Genomic DNA, 19,167 nt, shown 5'->3' on the forward strand with positions numbered 1-19,167 from the left:
ACCACGGGGAGGGCAAGACGTGACGGAAGTCAGGAGGCGAAGTTTGTTTTTATTCGGTCGAACTCGAGTCTCTCGTTTCGTGGAAATTCGATAGGGCGGTTAATTTGGGGCCAATAGGAAAGGATCATTTCTGCCAATAAGGGAAACGCGTTTACACTAGTTCTGCGAGGGCGTTAATATGGGTGGATTGGTGGGAAGCGGTTCTACACTTTTCTCAGCTGATTTCTTCTGAGTAACAGGCAGTAGAAAAATTGATGACACAGTTAAATCCTTTACAAAAATGAACAGACATTAAAGTCGATTTTTTGAAACGGAACTCCGGATAAAAAAATGTTATACTAAATTTTTTTCTTATTTTTTCATATATAATCACCATATATATGTATAAGATTCAAAGGCATATTAAGATGTTGATACATATGAAAGCGTATGTTTCGATACGCGTGTGTCATTGTATTCAAAAGTACATGAATTAAAACATGGATATACTAACTAGACGAGTATCTCCAATACGTGTTCAAAACCGAGACTTGCATGCATAAAAAAGTAAATTCATGCAAAATATTGTAATTACGAAGTATAAGTGAAAGCAAATAATAGATTTCTTATGCGTTGTCTTCAATTAGTAGTGGGTACGAAAATATTGGGAAATATTAAGTAAATGCTATTAGTACATGTACCTAGTCGTTCAAGTATTTGCCTTATTTTAATCACTATAACAACGAATCAGACTCCTGATAATGATTCCATACGTAATCTACTAATTGTAAATGTGGACGTTATTAAATTCTTCTAGGTCGAGACAAAATTTAATTTTTAATTGCTACCAAGATTTAATTCTTTTTCTTAATCCCTTCAATTTAATATTCTAACGTCCAGTGTTTTTTTTAAATGACTAATATACATATACGCAATTAACTGTACGAAAGTATTAGTATGTTTGTCATATCCAGCTTGAGAGAAATCATTGCTAGCTCTAAAATACTGAAACACCCCTAACCTTTTCGGCATGTATGTTCCAAATGTACATTGTTCGATGAAGCTATACGATAATTCGCTCTCTTACGAACAAGAGAATTTTAGATAAATGTCTCTAAAAATTATAATAAAGATAAGAAGGAAAATATTTCATATTATTGATGTGATATTTATGCGAAGATGGATTTTTAAATCTGTTTTATAGAAAGCAGATCTAATCAGATACGGAGGTCTTCGGTGAAAGCTTCCCAGGTGATAAGCACGATGTGAAAATTACGTTCCAACGGGATTAAAGTATTTATAGGATGCATGAAAAGACTAATTTATCGGATTCGTTTCGTGTGACTGATCAAGAACGAGTAACTTCTGCATGTCGTTTAAAAGTAATACCTGTATAATCATAAATTAATTCATCCAGCAATCTCGTTGCCGGATTTCCGATTATCTGATTTCTGAATGTTCAGAACGTTGTTCTATTCTTAAAATGATGAATAAATTGCGAGTTTCTATGCAAATTAAATTTTATTAAGTCTCTTTGTCGTTAACTGGAAGTAACTGGAAAGTTGTAATTTTCACTGAGGCTGTCACCACGCTTTTACCAAAGCACCAAGGTTTGCATTTTATTGTGTTTCACTTACGCGTTCGCTAATAATCAATTAATATTGGAAATTACAGACTACATACATATATTTTTAGGTATTAACTTGTAAGAATGAAGTGTAAATAGAATCTTATTGCTCTCTTGTAAAGAATTCTTTATTATTATTATTAGCTTCACAATGTAATAAAAAGCTGGTCACATTTTATAAAATATTCTGTTAGAGTTTCCTGTTATAAAAACAGAAGAAGGTTTACGCGTGTAACCTTTATCGAAGGAGAACGTTCACCACTGTGAAGCTAGACGAAGACACACTTCTTCTTTCACATTTTGAGATCAGGCAAGAACTGAACATGAAGTTTCTCGCTTTATTCCATTCCATCGTCAATGTGTTTAGAGTTTAGAATATTTCTACTGATTTTTCCAAGTATAGTAAATTCTCTCGAAGTGACGCTTGTGCACAAAAATGGACGATTTGGAAAGAGGAGATACGATTATTCGAGCCTCACAACTCGTTTCTATAGTTGTTGACAATTGTCGACTATAAAAACGAGCCACGAGGCTCGGATAATCATATCACCTCTTCTCAAATTCTCCATTTATATATAGATTTTTATTATTATTTGTATTTTATTTATATTTTATACATTATTTATATCTTAGATTAGAGAGAATTTACTGTAAAAGGAAACAAGAAGCTCAATGTGAGCTATGTCAAGGTGGCGCCGCGAAAACGATTTCAAAGCAAGGGGACGTCATTACCTACAAACATTTTAAAACTCGTGTATATGCACTATCATCCTTAAATATTTAGACATTTATAATTCCCTTAAAAATATTAAAATTACCGGATACCTCAATTAAATATTTCTAATCGATCCACTGTTTCTTGCTTTTCATTAAGCAAACGTCAGCAAATGTTGAATACACTTTTCTACTTTGAATATAAGATTATCAGACGCAAGCTTTCGAAACTTTGAATGTTACACTTTGCACTTCAAATATTATTAAACACGTTGGACACTGAAACTTTGGAAATTAACACTTAGAAGGCGTACGGTTGGAAACATTTAAATTCATTTAAGTAATTGTTCATAGCGTTTTTAAACGTATTTATAATGATGTTTTATCCAGATGCTTCATATTGCGACCAATTGCACAACCGTAGACTAAATGAATCACCATTCAAGTGTCAAGGAGGAATAAGAAATGTAGAAGTATATTATTTAAAGTTTATGTTTAACCACCTTGTCGTACTTCGATAAGTCCTACACATCATGAAAATTTATTATAACCCTGTTCTATTATTATTATTCTGTCCTTTAAAATTGGAATAAAATTATAATTTCGTGTCATCAATATTTAAGCATCCAAGTAAATTTAGGCAATTTTCTTTCGCTTCTAAGAAATTATTGCGATCGAAATACTTCTAATCACAGTAACCGCGAAAATAATGGTACGTTAAGGGGTTAAGAGCATAGCGTAATCTACAGTGTTCTTCTGCAGCACATTTACTCAACAGGCATGCGTGAAATTGCTGTGGATATTTGAAAAATTCTAGAAAGACGTATCTTCTTTGCAATAATGTAGAACCTAAAGTGGAGTGAACAAAATTTTTCCAGCGTTTATAAATTACTTTTGAAAACGATAAAAAGCGTCCGATTAGGTTGCACCAAGTGCCCACGTACTTGCATGCGCATGGACGGTAGTACACGTGTTACTCAAAATGCGATAGGAGCAGGATCACGTGCTCATAAAGGAACTACCCAAGATGAATCGAGAAATCCTGAGACAGAAGACGCTGCGCAATTACGATGGACGTTGCGAGGCAATTGCCTTGCGAGCTTTAGCCGATACCTGCCGTAAATAGAGGCTAATTTGCGATGCGAATTTTACGAGTACTTCGAGCATAGTACTTCCCGTTGTGACACATTTATTGCCGAACCAATGACCATAAAAATCTCACAAAATCAACGTAGTTTATGTAACCTGCACGGCCATCCATGTTAATTTAATAAATACAGTGGCGGTATCAACATAAAAATAATAATGGAAATCTTACATAGAGGATTCTCAAGAATTCTTGCACGAATAAATAAATAAATAAATATATATATATATATATATATATATATATATATATATATATTTATTTATTTATTTATTTATTATATAATATAATATAATATAATATATATATTATTCGAACAAAAGAGCATTCGACCAAAAGATTATATCAAAGTTATTTCATCTCAGATAAATATTTGTTCGAAGCAATCCGAGTAATTCCCAAATCTGCTAGAAACACCCATATTCGAATAAACATTTTTCTACAGTTGTGTTTGTGTGTGAGCGAATTTATAAAGAACGACGTCCAAAGATATATAAACAAAATTTTTACATCGACACTCATCTGCTGTATCTATCTGTTATCGTATTGCCTACGCCACTGCTTCAAGATGGGGTCAAAATTGCGGGCACGTATCATATTAGGTGATTTTATGCGCGAAACCTCGGCAGGAGAAAGTTGCAGGCGGAATCGGATCGCGAGCAGGATGATACAGGGCCCGCGCGGATGATCGCGTGTGCAGATCGGCCGGTCATTGCACGGCTCTCTCGGTTCGGATCCGAATTTTCGGTGTTCGCTTTTTTTTGGCGAGCCCTCTGCTCGCTGGCCTCCCTTTGTGCTGTTAATCCTCGGGCTCTCAGCTCGGGCCCTCAGCTCGGCTCCTCGGTCCTTCTCCGCCCAAGCACGCCGGTCCTCGTTTCTCCCGTATCTGGGATGCAGCGTCGCGATATTTTGTCGGTTTTATTTGCGAGAACATCTGGTGGTTGCCCGCGCGGACAAAGGGAACTCGCTCCCAGGAAATCTTCAAAGATGGAGGGTGGTGCGTGCGTGCGCCCAGGGCCTCTTCCTCCGTCTCCTCTCACGCCAAGCTGCTGCTGCTGCTGCCGCCTTTGCTGCTGCTGCTGCTGCTTCATTTGCTTATACCTAGTGACGTAGAATGTTTGTAAACAATGGCCAACCGCTGCCATGAATCGACGATCGTAGCGAATCGGTGCTCGAATAAATTAGAGTCGGGAGGTGCTTCAGCCGGTGAGAGAGACCTGTGGAACAAAAAGAGCATTTTTAGCGATTTTATAGACGAGGGAACGTGCTAGACGAGTTTCCTGTTAAATGTCTACTGACTCGGGCATTTAAACCGATCCTTGCGAGAACGTCTTTCATTTGGCACTGAGAAAACAATCGGGGGGTCACGAATTTCATTCATATGTATACCCTTGCACCAGACTTCGGCACACACACACACATCGGATACTTTATATGAATAATTCGATAATAATTATGCGAGAATAATTCGTCGTACAAACCAATTTGTAACAATTGTAACACACTGAGCTTAGAGTTATGCGCATCCTAATAGAATGTCCAGTGTACAACAATATCAGGAAAAAGTAAAAATGCCGGATATATTATCAAAGAATATTTGGACAACTGCAAACAAACAGCAAAAGTTATGTCATGCTTAGGAGAAACCAAATTATTTAGCGAAATTATATAGTTACGAAGACTTGATTAAGAAAATAATGTAAAAATGTAATGCAAAACTATTGTATATTATGCTACATGTAACCATACAAATTTTATCCCACAAGTGGTCGCTAATTACTATTAAGCAGATGCGACATTAAATAAATTAAATAAAAACAAATATTCGTCGTAAATTATTCGAATAAATCATTTGCATAATACTTTAATTGAATAAGTAATTCGAATAGAGATTGTAAAATTATTAGAATTATAATGCGAATAATTGTTGACAGTTCAGAAATTCAGGATCACGTAAATTTCAAGTATTTATAGAATTATAAAATTGTTGATAAATTCCTCTGTAGCCGTAGAAAGATTATTTAGTCAGTGACGCGTAATATCCGTGATGGATAATCTATCAAAAAGTAGTAAACTTTCCGATTCGTTTAAAAAAAGGAATATGAAATAAATAAATCAATGAGCTATAAAAAGAACACTTTATATTCTATCATTCTTATTCGAATCGATTATTTTGCTTATAAATTCCTGAACGAATGAATTCTTATTCGAATAAAATCTTGTTCAGATAAACTTTTACCTAGATTATTCGATTGGAAATTTATTTGACAGTATCGAAAAAATTATTTTTATCTTTAGTCTTTATCTCTCATCCATCACTCGAATAAAATGCCCAACTCTGTCTTTCACTACGATTTCTTTTACAGCTATGTTCATTAACACTTTCTTGTCACTAATAAATTCCTACGTGAGATAGATCATTTATATTTGTTTTTTGCCAACCTTTACTTCCATGTCGTCCAAATATTTATAATAAAAAGATAGAACTTTACTTCGATTTAAAAGACGCGAATAATAATCATGTTTAATAAATCATGTTTCAAATCTTCATAACAAGCCAGGCCCTGCATTACAGGATAACGGGTTAGGTTACATTTCCTTGGCCAATGATAATTGTACTGAGCTTGATAATTTCGCTGAAATTTGATTTAATAAAAATTATAATAGCACTTCTGTGGATCAGAATATTGTTCTTTAAACATATTATTACTCGGAACATATCGGCTGAAAATTTTATGAAACCTACGGGTACCACAAATGAGTATTCAATAGACTTTAATCCTTAATTGGACCTTCATAATCAGTTAATTTATTTCCTCGCACAATTTCATAATTAAAAAATGTTTTTTTTTCTAATATAATAATACAGCTAGAAAATGTAGATTGTCCCAAGAAAAAGCAACGGATCTGCACAAAAATTTGAACATTGTACCACATGGAAATCGATCCCCGAAATTTGACTTTAATGTTTATCCTTTGTTGACACTCTTACCGCGAGATATAATGCGCAGTTTAACGTGGCCGCGTGCGCGCGCGCGCTTTAAATATAGTCAGAGTTTGTTTGCTGCACGCAATAATAACTGGACTTGGCTCTTTCACGGTAGGGTAGGCCAAAATCTACATTCCCCCGACCATAGTCCCGAACATAAATAAATGTACGACGTGGAACCACTTGTGACCTTTAACCCTTCCCGGATGACCCCTAACAGGGAGACTCGGGGCGATTTGCATATCGAGTTCCGTCAGGACCGGCACGGCGAACAGAGGGCTGAATCTAATTTTTTTTAATCGCATCTAATGTTTTCGAAAATCCACAGGATCGCGGCTCATTGAAAAAGTTATTTTTCGAAGGATACTCGAGGTCTACATCTTAAATTTGAGGATCTCAAAATATATTCTAAATTTTTCCGTGATTATTTTCAAATGATAAAGACCACATACATGAGAATATTCTACGTTAAAAACAATTGAAAGCTGCTTATGAGCGATTTTATTAGCTGCTTCCGCGAAACAAATCGTAGAGTAATCTGCATTATATGCATATATAATATATAAAAATATATTAAAAACATACATTTTATATAATATATTATAATAATATTATAAAATAATATAATATAAATTTAAAAAATATATATATAAATAACGTTTATCATTCCCTTTTCACATTAACATTTACAAAGTGGTATTATTATTTATCTGTCTTCTTGTCAAAGACAATTAGCAATTGTTTTAACGACATTTCATGCGTACAAAGTAAGCATCACTACTAGAAATTTATAATTTATATTTTAACCCTTTGCACTCGAAGCCATTTTAACTCTAAATCGAAAATAGTTCATTTTATATGACTTACTATATTTTATGCGTTTGCAATTGAATCTTGTGAGTCATACAACAGTTACGCTTATCACAGTTTTTTTTTTAAATGCAAACGAATTCGATAAGATACAAATTATTTTGGAATTTGATGTAACAATTTTTAATGGTCTTTTTATGCCAAATTTTTATGCCAAAGTCACCAACCGAGTACAAAAGGTTAAGGTGCGATTAATGAAACTATGATAACTTATTTGTACAAAACTATTCACTGATCGTTTCACGTTTCTTCGCAAAATATTATATTACACTTTTTAGCTACAGCTAAAGAACAAGAGAACAGATGATTGTATAGCACAATATCTAAGAATTAAAAAGATATTAGATTGGTCGAGGTAAGAAGCATCGTCAAGCATCTGAAGAGGGTTGTAATTACCAATCGTTGATAATCAGATTTTGTCGTTCGAGTGTTAAGCATTAACATAAAACAAAGAACTTCCAGCCTGTTTACTATTAAATAATAATAATAAAAATAAATATACAGACAGACCTGGACACATTTGAAATAACATTCCATAAAATATCGTCACAAATAACGAGTGTCATATCATTTCATAATTGTCTCGACGCCTGTGATCACCGTTGCAATTACATTATTTGAAATATTATTTTCAAATGGATCGATATTATTCTTGCTTCCAAGTGGCAGCATTGAACACATTACAGTATTGAACAATTATTTCAAATAATTGCTTTTTATTTTCGTTTCAAATAAAGTTTCCCCAAGTCGGCACACAATTATGAACTTTTATTTCAGCTAGGAAGTTATTGATGTCAAGGAAATGCAACCATTGCAGCAACGACGAAAATAACACGTCGAAGTAGTAATCAGATTTCACGTAGAAAACACGGTTTTTCGGAATTTCGCAGACGTTTTCAGTGAAACCGTGCACCGTGTCGGTGAAACGGATTCGAGAAGCGAGTTCGTGGACCGCGCGCGTAGGCGCGTTTCAGAATCAAAACAGACCGGTTCGAGGGCACGGAGCGGCGGAGGGGTCCGAGGGGCCTCGTTGCTCGATTCCGTAGGTACCGGAGTTACCGGGCCCCGACCGACAATATGGCGTCCCGATCCCTTTAAAACGAGTTAATCCGTCCCGTCTGGCCGTCTGCCGATCGCCTGAGAACCAAGAAGATTCATTTTCCCTTTGTCCATTCTTTTTCACACCGTACCAAAAGGAGCACGGCTCAATAGGACAATAGCGGGCAGCGCGCGCGTTTACGACGTCCCTTTCGCACAGGTTCCGCGGGCTTCGCACACACTACGCAAGAGAACACACGCACGCACACGAGCGCGCGCGCGCGAGCGCACGTTCAAACTCTCGCGTACGCTCGCGTGCATTTGAATAATCGACGCGCGTACGCTGCGCTGGTGTCTGGGTTTCGCGTCGTTGTTTGGTTCGCTTCTGTCGTGTGCGTCCACCGACGAGACCATGCGTGGCCAGGGGAGAAACGAAGAAAGGAGGGAAAGAGACGTCAAAACCACTCGACAAAAGTGACATATAAGCAAAGATTGTTGCATCTTCGAGCTGGGCCGAGCCGGTGCTCTCCTCGGGACAGATGTTCCGCCTGGTTTCTTGCGATCTGGCCGCAACGCCGGCGCGAGAGAGCTCGCGATCCGACAGGCGACCGGACTCCTTCCTTTTCACCTCTAATTCGCCGAGTTCGTTAACCCTCGGAACTTCGACTTTCTTCGGAGAGCCCTCCGCAAGGTTCAATGCTCGTGATATCGCCACCGCGAACCTAACGAGCTACGATAGCAACAGGCGACGCATGCATTGCGAAAAAAAAAGATGAAAATGTAAACGAATTTGATAATACACAAATTATTTTGGAATTCGATGTAACAATTTTGAATAGTGTGCCAGAGTCACCATCCGAGTACAAAAGGTTACGGTGCGTTTAATGAAATTATGATAAATTGTTTGCACAAAACTGGTTGTTTGACGTTTCTTCGCAAAATATTATATTAACTATTTAGCTATAGCTAAAGAAGAAGAGAACAGATGATTATAGCACAATATATAAGGATTGAAAAGATATTAGATTGGTCGAGGTAAGAAGCATCGTCAAGCATCTGAAGGGGGTTGTAATTGCCAATCGTTGATGATCAGATTTTGCCGTTCGAGTGTTAAGCATTAACATAAAACAAAGGCTTGTAAATGAAACGGAAATTACTTATTTACTGTACTTGGTGATTCACGGAACTCTGTAACAGGCTATACGTTCGTTTTGTTGCCAGTTAGGAAAAAATGTTAGAGGAGAAAGATGAATGATCTTAAAGAGGGCATAATGTGAAATAAATAATTTTTCCGTAGGTGGTTGCGTAGAGGTCATGTGAAGATCACCGACGTTTGTTTTTAAAGTGGATACTTATATTTTTCTTCGCATATAACGAATCCTTTCTTTATTCTGCGTAAGAAAGTGTGAGAGTAACACTGTTTGAAATAATGTCTTTATCGAAGTAAATGTTCGAACATCTTCCCATTACATTCTAAACACATTTCATTGAAGGCTTTTTAATCGTTTTCATTACGGAATTAAGTTCTTGCTTGGTTATTGCTCTGCAACGAACTATAATTTGTTCTTTCAGACCTTCTACTGAATTAATAAGATATGCGTGTACCTTATTTTTGTATGTGTCCCCCAGAGAAGAAAATCTAGAAGATTCAGATCAGGCGAACGAGGCTCTCTGGGTATTGGAGAACGTGTACTGAAATACTTATCGCCATATGTAAGTGTAAGGAATTGTGTAACTATCCTTGCACCGTGTGCTGGTGTTCTATTCTGCTGAAAATATTCTAATGTAATGGAATAATGTAATAATCCTAATGTAATGGAATAATGTAATAATTCTAATGTAATGGAATAATGTAATAATCCTAATGTAATGGAATAATGTAATAATTCTAATGTAATGGAATAATGTAATAATTCTAATGTAATGGAATAATGTAATAATTCTAATGTAATGGAATAATGTAATAATTCTAATGTAATGGAATAATGTAATAATTCTAATGTAATGAAATAATGTAATAATTCTAATGTAATGGAATAATGTAATAATTCTAATGTAATGGAATAATGGAATAATTTTAATGTAATGGAATAATGTAATAATTCTAATGTAATGAAATAATGTAATAATTCTAATGTAATGCAACATCATGAAGAAATTAAAAAAAAATCTTTTAAATTGTTGTAACACTTTTTTCAGCAGAGTAAAGAAAGGATTCGATATATTCGAAAAAAGAATTTAAGTATCCATTTCGATGATCTTTACATGACCTCTACGCGTCCACCTACGGATAAACTATTTCACATTATGATCTCTTTAAAAGCATTCATCTTGCTCCTCTAAGATTTTTTCCTAACTCGAACCAAAACGAAGATATACCTTGTTACAGTTCCGTAAATCACCCTGTATACACACGCGAACGTTTCTCTCAATCTTCAAAACATTATTCAAACGTTGAAAGTCACACAGGACCGTTGGACGTTTGAAAATGAAAATATCATGTGCCTGCGAAAGATCTGCCATTTAACACGGTGTTCAGAAACCAAAACGAACGTTTGTGACTAACGTTAAAGAACAGTCGGATTTCTCAGAATAAGCGAAGTTTACAATACAAACAAGCATGTTCAAACATCATTAGTTTCTAGGTAAAGACTGTCAAGTGCAGCTCGCATTGCCAATGTCAAATTAGAATGTCAGAGAGAATGCGACGTCTAACTGAATCCGAGAGAAAAATAATTATTGAATTGTTCGAAGGCCAGAGAAAAATTGGCATTGCTGAGACGCGTTCAAAACTTGTGACAATAACTCTATTAGGTTTTAAATTACAGTATAAAAACGAGACGCAAGGCTCGAATAAATAAAAAATTAAATAAGTAAATAAAATAATAATAAATAATTAAATAAAAAAATAAAATGTAAAATAATAATATGATATAAAAATAATAATATAAAATAATAATAAATAAATAATAAATTAATAATAAATTAATAAATAAAAAATGAATGAAAAACCTCTTCCCGTATTATCGTTACTTTCGATCCCGATCTCTCCCACTTGAAAATTCCATCCAAAATTATATTTTTCTAGAAGTTAAAACAAGCTAGATTGGGGTGGTCCAATACAAGCATAGTTTTATTATACACGGGAAGCCTCGCTCAGGGACAAAACAGAGATTCAATGGACATCGCGAAAGCGGATACCGAAGATCGGCATTCTTTTCGTGCAACCGATAGACAGACAGATGTTTGCGTTGTACGCCCGAAGCGAGGCGGCTGAGTCTTTCGTAATAATACCTGTAAATTCGTAATGGCCGAAGTTCGTTAACCCGGCTTGCCCGTCTGGATTTACGGCTTGTTCTTGAACGTAGAAAGGAGGTCGCAAGATTAGAGCCATAAATTCGAGACTGTGAATTGTATCGAATAGTAATGTATCGCTTATCCATTCAAGATTGTTGCACGAACTTTTTTCAATTCTTTTGTGCTACCGTCCACCAAAAAATAGCTGCTTAAATGCCTCATTCAATTGTGATTATACAAAGTGTAATGATTTTATTATTTAATCAAATGTTTCATCAGATATTTCATTTAATCAATTGCTTAATCAAATTTTGGCTACAATATGCTCCTTTTGTAAACGATTTCATTTTCGTTTCAATCTACTAATTCAGCTGAAATAATACTTCGAACTCGATACGAAAATTCTTTATTAGTTTAACAGAGTCTGGTAGGATCTAAGGTTCTGAAGACTTCTCGCCTAAATTCAGGGTGTGCAAAAAGTCGCCCGCAATCAGGAAATGAGATGTTTCTGAGGTCATTTAAAGGAACTTTTTCCTTAGCGCAAATGCAATCCGCGGCTTTATTTACGAGTTATTAATGAAAAACGGTGACCAATGAGGCGGCCGAGCTATTGAGCGGAACTGGGCTTCGTTGGCTGGGCCGCTTCGCGCCAGCCGATCTCACCTCTCATTGGTCACTGTTTTTCATTAATAACTCGTTAACGACGCCTCGGAGAACATTTTTGTAAAGGAAAATGTTACTTGAAATGATCTTAGGAACCTCTCATTTCTCAATTGCGAGTGACTTTTGGGACACCCTGTATTATCATCCAGATCCAGAATCTGGACTAATTTATTCATTTATATATTGTGTACATATTTATGTTTTATTATTATATGTTTTATATTTACAAGTTACAATTTAATATTTAGAATTTACAATTTGCAATATTCTTTTTTCGCAAAATTTACAATTTAGAATTTACCATTTATAATATAGAATTTACAATTTTCGATTTAAACCTCTACGATCAGCCTCTCCGTTTGCTTTAACGATATTTCAACGATATTATCGATATAACCATTATATGTATATCAATAAAAGATATCGATGCAATATCGATAATCGCGATAGTCGCATCTCTAGTCTAAACACCAGAATCTCAAAGAATCTATACTCGAAACCTCTTCAATTCTATTGGAGATAGAAGCGAGAAAGAGGTCTAAAGAGATCTGTTTTCATCATAGTTCCCGTGAAAACCACTTGAATTTTCGAAGGTCGCACAATTCTAATCGAATCGCCTCGCGTGTCGTCCGACCGCGTGGTTCTCGGAACGCGCGCCGAGGCTTCGCTTGCCAATGAAAAGGAAAAACGTGTCAATTAATCGACGCTAACTGGCGACCGTTCTCGACACGTTAACAGTGAAAACCGCGCACGCTCAGGCATTTCGCACCGGAGGGAATCGCGGGAAGAACCGATTCGCGTCGAACCGATTCGTCTCGGTTGCACGCGAGCCTCGTTAAGTTTCACAGCCTGTGCTTGACCTCTGCGAGCGAGATTAATATGCTCGATTATGACACACGGGCCGGACCGTATGTACACACTCAGCCACGTGTTGGCATAAATACGCGTGTAGTAATGCTCGTTAAAGGGATTTCTTCGAGCATCTTTCTCTTTAATTATTTCTTTAATTATAATATTAATTATATTTAATAATGTTATAATATTATATTATTATTTTATATTATTATTATATTATTTATATTATTATTATATTAATAATAATACAATTTATTATTAAATAATAGCAATCAAATTTAATGCAATTATAGTAAGACATTGCTACTGTGAAAATATAAATGTGGTGCTTCTCTCTCTCTCTCTCTCTCTCTCTCTCTCTCTCTCTCTCTCTCTCTCTCTCTCTCTCTCTCTCTCTCTCTCTCTCTCTCTCTCTCTCTCTGTCTCGATAGCTTCAGTATAAAATCAGCATATTTAAATTCCGAACTTCTGAAAAGAATTGATTTTGCAAATTCTGAAAGAAATCACAGCTTCGTGCAGCATTAGGTTAGACGATTCATGAATTTGTTCATAATTTGACATTCCACAAAACAGTGGAAATAGAGCGTAATTTGTCTATTCGAAAAATCGAATTTGTAGCTACCCTTGTGGCGGGGCTGCCGATTTAAAACTTTCCAGATAGGGTTTCCAGAAATCAATTCGGTCAGCGGCCACATTTGACCCGTCTTATCCGGCTATAGCCTTTGAAAGGTTTAGGAGTCGGAAATAAATGTCCCGCGTAACAGGGTAGAATTTGCCTTCCCAGATTGAAACGTTCGAGTCCCAAGCAGCGCGATCGCGCTGTTTAGATTTTGTGTCGCGAAATCCCAGCCATTTAAACGCTATGGACAGCTAACTGATGGTGAACTCACAGACTGTCAATGTAGCGCGGTCAACTTTACTGGCGCGCGTACATCGCTTTTTTTATGCAAACAATACAATTAACGCATTTCGTATTTCATTGTTATCTTCTCAATAATTTTTATCGAACAAAACTTGAAATATTTATAAACTAATAATACGCGTCTTAAGACAAGCGCTGTTCGGCATTTCTCCATGTTTTCTCAATGTCCCCCGGGCCTCAAACGGTTGGCCCTTTGCACTCTCGAAGCCGAATTAACGCAAAATTTAAAATAGTTTTTCCATTTTCTATGACCTAGTGCATTTTATACATATGAAATTGAATATTTAAATATGAACAAATTTGATTAATAAAATTATTTCGAAACGTGACATAACAATTTTTAATGGCGCCTCGGAGTCGCCACTCGAGTGCAAAGGATATTAATATCTGTATTAGGGTATTATTCAAGGGTATTAATCTGTCTATTAAGACGGATAGACAGGTAGACGAAGTTCGCCAAGCATCGACGATCGAGGTCTAGACTCGACGTTTAAAGGGACAGCTCGATCAGCAAAAAATAAATGTACACATAAAATGGATGCGCAAATTCCGTCGAATTAATTGGTACTGACCGGAGAAGCCTCAGTAAATCTGCGACTGTTGAGCACCCGATGAGGATTCAGCGATGCTGAACGAGGCGGAGAACGGACCGACGTTGAAACTGGCGCTTTGTGCGTTTGCTTGGCTACCTCCTTCGCCTCCAAAGGGTCCGCCACTCCCGGAGGAACCTGCGGACGCCGAAGCTTCGGACCCTCCTCCGAACGGTCCTCCGTTAGACCCGGCAGAAGCCTGGGCTGTGGCCTGCGAAGAGCCACCGGCTGAAGGGTAATAACCTGGCAGTGGCCCAAATCTACAAAATCGATGCAACAGATGTCATACAGAATGAATCAGCTCAGTCTTGAACCGAAAAAAGTGGAGCCTACTATCTGAACTAAGCAGAGTGATACGAATACTCGAGTAATAAAGCGGTTAGAACAGTTACATTGGTTACAATGCAAGATTTCGCCTCTATCGATTTCTACTGAAGCGGACTCGCAACGTGTAAGGAAGGAGTATTATCTGAGAATCATTCGGTTTCCTGACTCTCGGATATCGATTCGGCGAAAGTGTCGTTTGACCGACTGCGCTCTGATTTTGCTTGGGAAACGGGCTTCGTTTGCTCCAGAGAACAATTTTCGAAAAATTATTACATATATCTTCAACCCTCTCGGCGCTGATTAAAATAAACAGTATAGTGGAAGAAATTATCTACCTTTTATATTATTTTTATGATTTTATATCATATTCGTAATATATATATAGGGTGTCCCAAAATTATAGCACTTTCGGGAAATGGGGGATTCCTGAGGTCATTTGAAGTAACTTTTTCCTTTACAAAAATTTTCTCCGAGGGATCGTTAATGAGTTATTAATGAAAAACGTTGACCAATGAGCGCCGTGCTCGGCTAGCGTGAGGCGGCCGAGCTAACGAGCAGTCGACGTCCAGTTCCGCTGATTGGCTCGGCCGCCTCGCGCCTGCTGAGCTCGCCTCTCATTGGTCACTGTTTTTTCATTCATAACTCTTTAACGATGCCTCGGAGAACATTTTTGTAAAGGAAAAAGTTACTTCAAATGACCTCAGGTATCGCCCCTTTCCGGATGTTAACATAATTATGAAACACCCTATACATATATAAATGTCATTCAGCTGTTCATACACATTCATATTATAAATGCTACAAAGCTTATGGTAGATCAAATTCATAAATATTAGTGTAGCGGACCCGCAACGCGGGAGGCAGGAATTTTCGGACGCGGAAATTCTAACCTTCCCATGTGCGTGCCATATGCGGCCAGGCCTCAAGGACCCGTCGTAAATGTGACGAATGTCCACATGCTGGGCCTTGTCGTTGGAGAGCCCTCACGGACGACGACCTTTTTCCAAAATTGTTTTACGAGGGATAATTCTCCCTTCGTCTTCAAGAGAAACGAATTTCCCTTTCCTTCTTGCAGCAATTCAGAAACTCGTCGACTGGGATGACGAGTTTCTGAACTTCAGAAAGCGTTAAACGGTCAAACGACACAGATAGCAGACGTATCGCCGCAATATTTTCATTCGTTGTTGTTTCGTTATTGCTGTTTTTCATCGTTACTATCGTTTGTTAGTAACTGTTTTGTTACTATCGTTGATTAGATTATTGTTATTCTTGTTTTACAAACATATCTATTATTTGTTATACCTAACGCGCACTGTTAGACACTATTTGTTATTCACACACGCATCACCTATAATACTCTGTATCATAATACAAATTATTATGTCATATTGCTGTAAAAATCCATCTCGAAAGAGTTAAAACATGTTGCTCAGACTTCGAGGAAAGTAAGGGTGACGAAGCAATTTCAGGATATTTAGCATATCTTATCGCTTATTCCACTAATCTCTCTTTTTTATTTATTTTATGCAATTTTATTAAGAAATCTGAGCAATTTTAAATCTTTTAATACCTGCAGTTCGACGATTTCGACGAAAGCCTTAACATTTAACACTAAACCTATACCAACGAACACCAGATCAAAATGACCGTTTTCCCCTTTTTTATTTTAATATTGCTGAAATTGTAAGTATGCATTAGTGGGAAATGGTTGAATAAATTTCTTAATACTTTGAATTAATATTCCTTAACCTAATTTCTTTCTAATTTACTTTCTGTTCTAACAGAAATAAGGAGGGGTCTAAACAAATTCAGTCTTGTCATTCTCATAAAACAACACAAGTTTAGCAGTTTTAGTATACGGTAGGGTTAGCGTTAAACAATTGTTCTCGGCTCAGATGAAAAAGTTAAAAAACCCCGACTTTCTTATTTTTTTATCGTTTCAAACAATTTGCAATTTTTGAAAAAGTTTGCACATTGTCTAGTAAACTGGTAATTCTGTTATCACAAAAAAGTTCGAGTAATATGGTCCAATTTTTAGGAAGATATTCCGTTTCGAAAAATATTCGAATACTTTCGTGAGCAACTGTACAATAATTTCTCCCTAATTCGCGCTCAGTATGCGCACAAACATAGACAATTTGGAAAGAGGAGATACGATTATTCGAGGCTTGCATCTCGTTTTTATAGTTGTTGACAATCGGTAACTATAAAAACAGGCCACAATGCTCGAATAATCGTATCTCCTCTTCCCAAATTGTCCATTTTTGCTTACAATCTAAGCGTCAATTAGAGAGAATTTAAAATGATGGAACGTCGGAGATAATTACCGCATTTAAATAGAATGCAAGATTGCATCTATACAGGTCGTAGAAAATAGAAATGTTTAATCCCGAAAGTGTCACAATCATCAGTGTCTTGCAATGTCTACTTTCGAACAGCTGAAACGCGGTGTAAATCGGACCACGGTTAATGAGCATTTACTATTATTATTAGACCGGTTGTCGATTAATCCGAAAATAGCACAAATTACTCCGATTTGATTAAAAAAGAAAATTGATCCAACCGTGCGACGCGACTTACCCTTCTCCACCGCAGCCGAACTCGCCGCATCCCTCGGGCCTGTGCTTATGGCGATGGCGTCTGATGCCGTCATCGAAGGGGCCGTCGCCGTCGTAATCCGGATAAGATCCGAAACCGCCGTCAGGGAATCCGAACTGCGGAGATCGTTGTGCTCTCTTCGCGTCTGCGAACCGAAAGGATATACACGATGATAACACATGACTGTTAGCCGACGTTTCGAGCAACGCTCACGCGAGGACCGACCAGTTTCTACGGCGTTGATCAGCTGTTGCTCCAGCGGGTTCAGCTGCGAGGATCCATCGGCGAGCACTTCCGCGGGCTTCGCGGGGCAAGCATCGAGGAAGAACGCGCACAAAATGGCCACCGAGAGGAACCGCGACGTCATTTCGACGGGGATTCGTTCAGAAGCGTCCGAGCGGAGAGACGAAAACACGAGTCGAAGAAAGTCGACGGTCCACGGTGTTTTTATATGTCGGGGTCCCTTCACCGTCGAAATCGGAGGAAGACACCCGCCGCGGCGGCGGGACCTGCCACCCCACCGAACGAACACGTTCGACGATCGACGAGCCATTTGTCATTGACACCTAACGAGTGGACGTCCTTACGGTCCAGGGCCGATCGAAAGTGGTCCGCAGCAAGAAAGCGCGCCCGGCTAAGTCTAAGGACGCTAATCGAACCGTGGATTCTGTGGCAACGTGCGCGTGCCGGCTTCCGAGAACCGCTTGGTCAAGGAAACCGGGCAACTCAAAAATACACGCTCGTGGAGTCCCCGCGAAAGTTGCGACGCCGGGCAATCGCGTTGCCTATGTTTTATTCATTTTATTCCGGGATTTTCGGCGATACCACGGTCCGAGAATGGAAAACTTCGTTGCCGGTTACGTGATTATTTTTTCCTGATATCGCCTCCTGGAATGTAGCGGAAAGTCGCCGATGATACCGAAACACACCGTTTTGTTCTCCGCGTGCCGTACTTGAAAATCGAGTTCGACAAATAACTGAATTTTATGGGCGTTTGGGATAATTTTCAATTTTCAACATCGTAAACAGATGTTAACACATTAAAGGCGGGGGATCTTGACGAAAGTATGCTAGGTAACGCGGCGACCGCCCCGCCTCGTTTTTCGTCCTAGAGCGGGCGATATTTCGTGTAATCATAAAAAAATTTAGACTTAAAAAAGTTTATTTAAACTCTTAAAACTAAAAGAAATATTAAAAAAGAACTATAAACATTAATTACAAAAAATGTTTTAAAGTACATATTTATGAGAAGTCGAGATAAATCGTAGTACTACGACTCCCGCCTTTAATGTGTTAACACTTGCGCCACCCATATGCCGGTTACAGAATTATTTTTATATATATATAAATATTCATTTTTACGCTAATCCATTCTAGTTTCTCGATTCTATTAAGATTCGCAAGCGGTAAGAATGCTGAAAAAAAGGAAACTGATGTCATATAACTTCGCTTTGCAATTTTCATTGAATTGAATTAAATACTTCAATTTTATGAAACTCTTCAGGTTTTTGGCGCAGCCGTCGAACTTTAAACGAATGTGCACTAAGCTTG

The 19,167-nt window shown here is 37.5% G+C and overlaps 1 protein-coding gene across 1 annotated transcript; it reads right to left on the bottom strand.

Moving 5' to 3' along the window:
• Positions 1-1,709: 1,709 nt before the first annotated feature.
• Positions 1,710-18,048, bottom strand: LOC117225154 (uncharacterized). The gene is made up of 4 exons (XM_033478481.2): positions 17,842-18,048; positions 17,599-17,761; positions 14,674-14,951; positions 1,710-4,684 (listed from the first exon to the last, which is right to left on the bottom strand). The coding sequence occupies exons 1-3, from the start codon at positions 17,981-17,983 to the stop codon at positions 14,684-14,686; spliced, it is 573 nt and encodes a 190-aa protein (XP_033334372.2). The 5' UTR covers positions 17,984-18,048; the 3' UTR covers positions 1,710-4,684; positions 14,674-14,683.
• Between the last annotated feature and the right edge of the window lie 1,119 nt (positions 18,049-19,167).

This window comes from Megalopta genalis, chromosome 8 (assembly GCF_051020955.1).
Source record: "Megalopta genalis isolate 19385.01 chromosome 8, iyMegGena1_principal, whole genome shotgun sequence".
NCBI lineage: Eukaryota > Metazoa > Arthropoda > Insecta > Hymenoptera > Halictidae > Megalopta > Megalopta genalis.

Coding starts and splice junctions, on each gene's coding strand:
- LOC117225154 (XM_033478481.2), bottom strand. CDS start 17,983: ATGACGTCGCGGTTCCTCTCGGTGGCCATTTTGTGCGCGTTCTTCCTC. Junction 17,762..17,841: donor GATCAACGCCGTAGAAACTG/GTCGGTCCTCGC, acceptor TTCGGTTCGCAG/ACGCGAAGAGAGCACAACGA. Junction 14,952..17,598: donor TTCGGCTGCGGTGGAGAAGG/GTAAGTCGCGTC, acceptor TCGATTTTGTAG/ATTTGGGCCACTGCCAGGTT.